Consider the following 7,512-nt stretch of genomic DNA (forward strand, 5'->3'; position numbering starts at 1 on the left):
TTCATCTATGAACCTGTTTTCTCAAACCTGAACCCGTTATCAGCTTCGATTTCTCAAACCAAAACATGTTTACTGCTTTGATTTTTTATTTCTACATGAACCTGTTATTTCTGCTTTGATTTCTGAGTTCTCAAACATGAATCTATTTATTGATTCGATTTCTTATTTCTCATCTACGAACCTGTTATTTATGCTTATATGAATTGCTTCTGCTTCTATTATGCTTCTATGAACTGTTATTTCTGTTTATATTATGCTTCTATGAACTGCTTCTGCTTCTCAATGTGTCATGTTCACTCCATTGGCCTGCTTCTCTAAACCGCTTCTATAAATTGTTTCTACTTATATGAATAGAGCAAACCATAAGACTAACACACTGGTAAAAAAACTCCTAACCCAGATTGTACAACACAAACAAACTTCTATGAACTGCTTATGCTTTTGTAAGTGCATTCAGTTCATCCAAGAATGGTCCAACAACTATGCTTGAACTGTTATTTCTGCTTGAATTGTTATTTCCATGAACTATGCTTGATCAGTTGGTGATAAAAACAATATCTTTTGGTTATATTAGACCAATGATCAATTGGTGGTAAAAACAATAATTGTTGGTTATATTAGACCAATGATCGGTCTATATTGTTTGAACAATATTTTTGTATTACATATTGCTTGGATGTTATGGTTCAACAACTTCTACTTATATGTAAACACTTGTTGGTGACAATATTTATATATGGGTATTTGATGTGTCAACTTGTATGAATTGTTTGGTTTATGGTTGATTGATTTTTTTTTTCACGTTTTATGTTTATATACGATTCAATAAATGGTAAACAATTTTTCCTTATTAAATGCTAATTTTATTGTTATTACTATTTAAATTTTTTAATTTTTTTAAAAAATATCGAAGAAAGAGTATTTTTGTCTTTTTTCCGTCATTTCATTCCAATTCTGTTGTAAACCAAACAGACAGATTCCAATTCATTAGACAGATTAAATATCATTTATGTCAACCAAACACTTGGTAAAACCTGATAACATTTCATTTCAATTCTTTCCAGATTCCAATTCATTTGGCAAATTTTATTCATTCATAAATCATTCTGCGAACCAAACGCCACCTTAATTAATTAACTAGATTGTACTTCATTCTATGACACGTGCAAACAAATTTCAAAATAAACAAAATAATAGAATTGGTTTATTAAAAGCAAACAGTATTTTTACAAAAAGAAAACACAACCCATAATACAATTATAATCTGGTAATTATATCAATTTTATTTTATCGGTCATGTATTTCGTATCTATGTATATCAACTTACCGAGTTCTACTCACGTAAACCGTCTAATCGACCTATACAAATTTCCGTACACTTTAATTACACATAGTTGATGATAACTCAAACACCAAATCCCTTCATTTTCCTGCGATTTTTGGTTCTTCAAATCTCATCGGTCCAGTCGCTAAGATCGGTTTCATAGAACAACCCATCCACGACTTGATCGATAAGGGAATCGATAAACGTATTGCAGCCGATGGAGAAGCCTTGACCCACTCTGTTACGAGCACTGGAAAACCAAGCGAAAGCTGCAGCACAAGCCACGGCACCCAAACACACCCCTGCAGCCTCCGCAATCCCTTGCAAATCCATCTTCCTGAATAACGAGTTACCAGTAACAACTTCCATCGTCACTGTTCCTGCAAACACGATCTGTACCGATGATTCCGATTAGGAATATCGTAAAACAATATACAGATCTGTCAACAGATTACTATTGATTCGGTATCGATTATCAATCGAATCATTGAACAGCTCTCAGGATCGTTAGCTAGAAGATCAATCGAAGCAAGTTTTACCAAATCAATAGATCGGATTAGGTCTAGATTGACAAATATCGTTGAAACGGATTAGGTTTAGAGAGAAGGATCGAAGAATACCATGGCTAGACGACCAGAGATGATTTCGAAGTCTTGGCTCTTTTTCGAGCTCTCTATGTACTCCGAAAGCTTCTCGAAAAACTGAGACACCTCATTGTCGTCGCCGTCGGCGGTCCGAATCCTCATCACTCCAAAAGGATCTGATCCGTACGATCTAAGCGTACAGACCCTTGGCTGCAGTAGGATCTTCCCGTCGTATTCCGTTGTTACGGCGGCCGCATCCGTCAGCCGTACCTTCTGAACCGGAAGTGAGGGAACCGGCAGAGCCGCCGGCTCATCTCTTTGAACCACTGGTTTATTTGGCGTAAGACGGCAAACAATTGGCCGAGCAGCCAAAGCCATTGAAAGACCGGAATCTGTGAGGACCATGGGAAGTACTAGCAATCTAGTACTAGTAGTAATAACATGGCTATATTTTCCAGTTTGGTCCCTCATTTTTATGTAATAACATTTTATATCCTCCTAATGAAAAACAATTACATGTACACACCATTTTGAGATGCATCATGTAGCGGTACTAGAAAACCCGATTCAGCCAACCCAACCTGAATAAACTAAAAGAAAACTCAACTCGAGGTAATCTCACACGTAGTTGATATAAAACCAAGTCAATTTGTATCCATCAGGTTGGAATTAGATTAGGGTAATTTGTATCTAATTTGATGAATCTGATATATTACTATACTATTGTTTTAATATGATTGTTAACTATTTGATTAATATATATATATATATATATATATATATATTAGACCGACTTGTAGTTGGCTATATTTAAAATTATATTATAATTTTAACCATAATTTTATTTTCTTATTTGTAGGATTTTTCAAGTTCTTTTTGAGTTGGTTAGCTTTTTTTGTATGTTTTCATTTTGATTTGATTTCGATTAAACAAAACTCTTAGCTATATTGTAAAATGATGCATCGAAGTAACCGACTCAACCCAATCTACATGGTTGGATTGGGTTGGTCGGGGTGAAATTTTTCAAAATACAAACATTATGTTAGTTTGTTCAAATGTCTTCAACTCAGCCGACCCAACTCATGTGCAACCCTAGTATCATGTATTATCACTAAGGGGTTGTGTACTAAACACTTACTTGGTAAATGCTTAACGCATAAATTTCCTCATCGGATGAACATGAAAAGGACCAAGAATCTTACCATGTAAGAGTGATGAGAAGGATGGAGAGTATTGCCCGGTAGGTGAGGATGGCGACCATTACCCAGGTAAGTGTTTACCTAGTAAATTGTTGCATTCGATATGCTTTGATGTACTAAAATCTTACACATCTAAATAAATTATAGTGTTGGCTCCTATTGGTAAGCATTTACCGAATAAGCATTTGAGTAAACGGCCCCTAAGTATCTTAGGTGTTCTTTTTTTTCCCCTTTCTTAGACATTCATATATTTAAATAAGTAATTGTTTGTTTGTGACATTAATAGGTGGCATTTGTTTTTTAAGAGGTGCTGAAGTCTGAAGTCTGAATTCACTTCTGATTTTTAAGAGGTGGTGCTGAAGTCTGAAATCTGAATCAGTTAGACTGTTTGTTTTTTGCGTCTGAAATCTGAAGTTTGAAGGTGAGAGATTGAGAGTTGATATGGATCGATAATTGACAAAGTTGAGAGATGAGAGATCGAGATAGAAGAGTTGATCTAGATAAATCGAGCGCAAAGAGATCAGAATAGGTAGACGACAATTTGAAATAAGAGGTAATAAGAGGTTTCACAACCATTTAAATTTTCAGACCTAATAAGAGCTTTTAAGCTCTTAATTTAAAAAAAAAAAAAAAACAAACACACTGAATCTTCTTATGTCTGACCGATTCAGACTTAAGAGGACATTAAGAGCTTTTTTATTAAAAACAAACAGTAAACTGTATGGATGATTTATCATTTTACCTTTCAATGTAGGTCAAGTTACAAAGAGATTGAACTAGGATAAACATCAAGATGTGTTTGGTACACGGGATAGACCGATAAATTATAGAACCAAAAACTTGTATCATTTTGACACGAAGTGGGACAAAAATGCACTTTTTTGACCCACAAATATAGGTGAGATAAAATTTATGAAAACAAAACAAGATTAATAAAATAATAAACTGTCTATATCAAATTGTGACCCTAAAAGAACTATATTCCGTCGAATATAAAAGAACTAAACCCTAAGTTATAGTTGCAGGTGAAAAAACATCAAAGACGAATAAATTGTATTAGTAGTGATGCGTCTAGAAGCAAAAAGAGTCGACCACGTTTATCCTAATTTGCATATGCCAAAAGAAGCATTATGGGTCATCTACCAATCGCTTACCGAGAAAAGTTACCAATCTAACTTATTTTATCATTAACATTATCGTCTATCAAAATAGATTGTTGTTGTTGGTAAACGTCTCTTACCCGGTAGGTATCCAGTAAAGGCTTACCGGTTAAAAGTGTTTTTCTCTCACTTACAGTGTAAGATTATTACTCTTTATTATATCTCTTACCGGGAAAGATTCTATGTACTTGTCATACTTATCCAGCAAAGTAAATGAAACCCGATAAACGTTTGATAAATGGCCTTTACTTATAAAATTTAACCATCATTCTCAAATAAACAAATCAAGATTCAAGAAAACCGTGTACAAATGGATGGTTGCAATTAGTATAGGTGTTCTTGCTAAAACAAATGCAATATATTAATTAACCCATAATTTAATAATAATATTTGATTAAAAAAAAACCCAAAATATAGGGACTGACCCATGTAGTGCACTGGCACGAGCCATTACCACGTTTCTTTATCGTAGCGTAAAAAAATTCTAGGCTCGTGAAAAGTGTTTAGTATATCAATTTGTTGTGTGTCATTATATATATTTTGAAACTACAATGTATACACTAGTTTCTTTTGGTAAAGTTGGTTTGTAATACTTTTCATCCATCCCATACTTAAGTCTGCATTCCGTTAGTGTCATCTTCTTAGTTTTTTGTTGTTAATTTTGAATTTATTATGTTTATAATTTTCTTTTTGCAATAAAAGACATGAACACATGACTTCACATATGAAAAAACAACGACTAACCAACATATCAATGATGATTTTATGAAAAAATATTCTTATATTTATTTGGTGCCACCACCTAACAAAATTTATAGGTTCGTCTGCCAAAATACTCCTCTAAACAAATATTATTTTCAAACACTGATTATCAACATACAAAAAAGCATTAAAGTGAAAACTTAAAAAAAAATACCTTATCTGCAAAGATAGCCTAAAATATGCATTTTTTAAACAAATTAAATATATACGAATCTTAAACTCGTAATCATTGATTATATATACTGATATACCGGTCTATCAATTACAATAGATACACGTACACAAAGTTTCAATTTTCTAACTTCTTTAGCAGTACAACAACTAAAACATGTTCCTAAGCATAATCATATATTCAAACGCTCCGTTTAAAAACTACATGAATGGTCTTACAAAATAATAGAAGGGGTGTATATGATAATGTTTAAAACGTAAGGGTGTATTAGAGCATTAATAATAAGATGGAGGGTTGAAACTGTTTTGAAAGGTGAATGATGGGTGAGACCGAAGTCCACGTACTCAGGGGTGGAAGGTCTTGGGTTTGTGGGTCAAAAAGAGTTACGTGGAACTATTTGTTCTCGGTGACGTAGTTTTCAGTCGTACCGCGTGGTTGACCCCTTTCATAAATTGACCCACGCTCCAATTAAATGGGAGGTCGGTAAAAAAAAACCGAAACCGAAAATTATAATCCTTACTGATTTTTAGATTTATCGAATCTAAAATTCATAATTTGATTATTTTTTATTAGAGGTGTGCAAAAAATCAACCGATTCAATTAAGATCGATTGATTTAATTAGAATCGGCCGACCATGATTAGACGTCCAATTGAAAATTCCAACATCCAACTTGGATCGTTCGGTTATCGGATGACAGTTCAAAATCGAACCAAACCGAACCGATCAACATCCAATTAATTATTCGATGACCATTCAGTTGTTCATTAAACCATTATCCAACTACTATCAATTAATTTATTTTCGAATTGCTTAAATCGAATTTTGTTTTATGTGAGGCTTTGAATCAACATACTGGATGAATCCAATCTCATCGGATCATCCATTGGATATCCAATAAAAGTATCCAATAGATGAAATCAAACCGATTCAATCATCCATTTGATTGGATTGGATCGATTATCCAATATTAATCGGGATCAGATCGGTTGACAAAATCCAACATCCAATGGATGATTTGATCGGTTTAGTTCCCTTTACATCCAATGGATGTCAACTGATGAACAAACCTAATTTTTATGATGAGATTTAAGTTTTTGAGATCAACATCTGAATATAAGAAAATTTAAGTGAACATATGGTCGGATCATGTTAGATATAACATCGAATGATGTTTTTTTTTTAGGGAAGAGGGGGTTTGAAGGTTGCGCTTGCTAAGAATAAATTAAGGGAAGAAAGACTTGGGAGTTGTTTGTTTACCTCTTAATAGTTCCATTAAGTGGTAACATCTGAATCATTAAGAAGTGAATTTTGTTTGGCAAAAAAAAATCCGCTTCTTAATGGTTCTAAAACCCTCTGAATAATTTTGTATTCTGAGCCTCCCTTAACCATTAAGCGCCATGATTTCATTGTAAACAATTACCAAACAATTATATTTCATTTTGCACTATATTATGAAAGTCACCTAATCATTCTGCACCAAATCATTCAGCAACTGCCAAACAATTGAACAACCCCTTAGGTGTTCTGGATGCCTAATTAAGTATAGAGATGGCCAAAACTGGTTCTAAATCGGGTCCAAATCAGTCATGGGACAAGGAAGGGAAGTTGATTTGTAATCGGATGGACAAAGTCTCGTATAAGTCTAATCCTAGGTCCGACAGCCAGTCCTAATCCCAAATTTGGTCCCGCACCTATCCGGTAAAAATGAAATTTGTTTTTTTTAATTATTGTTACATAAAAATGTTGTACAAGACTTTATAATTATGAAATCGAGTATCATAATTCAATTTAAAATACTGCATTACATTAAAAAAATCTTGAAAATTTTATATTATCATTTATAAATACTTGAAACAGTTTCAAAAATACTGAAATATCGATCCATGCGCGATCTCTGGTCCAATTTCGGGCTTTTAATTTTTAGAAATCTCGTAACCAGTTTCATAACATGTCTCAGTTTGTCATGCACCTGGGCGGGGTCAAACCATGTTTCGCCATCTCTACCTATGTAGGAAACAACTGATGTAATTAGTGAGGATAATAGGAAGTACGACGGTTGAGGGGGTGAGGAGAAGATGTAGGTGAAGGAGAACATGAGATGAGTAGTCGAGGAAGGACACGATGCCACTAGATGTTTTCGAGAACATGGTGTTTGATATGAGCAACTGGAGACGTACGACCAAGGTAACATATTATGTAGGGGACCTGTAGCCAGCATAGACAAACGACGAGCATGGGGTAAGCAGTACATAACCCATAGGTTTACTAAAGGCTTCTGGTTTATAAAGAGCAATGTCAGTTTTTTCCTA

General features: G+C 34.0%; 1 protein-coding gene across 1 annotated transcript; it reads right to left on the reverse strand.

Moving 5' to 3' along the window:
* Positions 1-1,183: 1,183 nt before the first annotated feature.
* LOC112523532 (stress enhanced protein 2, chloroplastic) lies at positions 1,184-2,307 on the reverse strand. Its single transcript, XM_025133172.1, has 2 exons — positions 1,945-2,307; positions 1,184-1,717 (listed from the first exon to the last, which is right to left on the reverse strand). The coding sequence occupies exons 1-2, from the start codon at positions 2,284-2,286 to the stop codon at positions 1,448-1,450; spliced, it is 612 nt and encodes a 203-aa protein (XP_024988940.1). The 5' UTR covers positions 2,287-2,307; the 3' UTR covers positions 1,184-1,447.
* Between the last annotated feature and the right edge of the window lie 5,205 nt (positions 2,308-7,512).

The sequence above is a fragment of the Cynara cardunculus genome (assembly GCF_001531365.2).
Source record: "Cynara cardunculus var. scolymus isolate 2C chromosome LG 1, CcrdV1, whole genome shotgun sequence".
In the NCBI taxonomy this organism is placed as follows: Eukaryota; Viridiplantae; Streptophyta; class Magnoliopsida; order Asterales; family Asteraceae; genus Cynara; species Cynara cardunculus.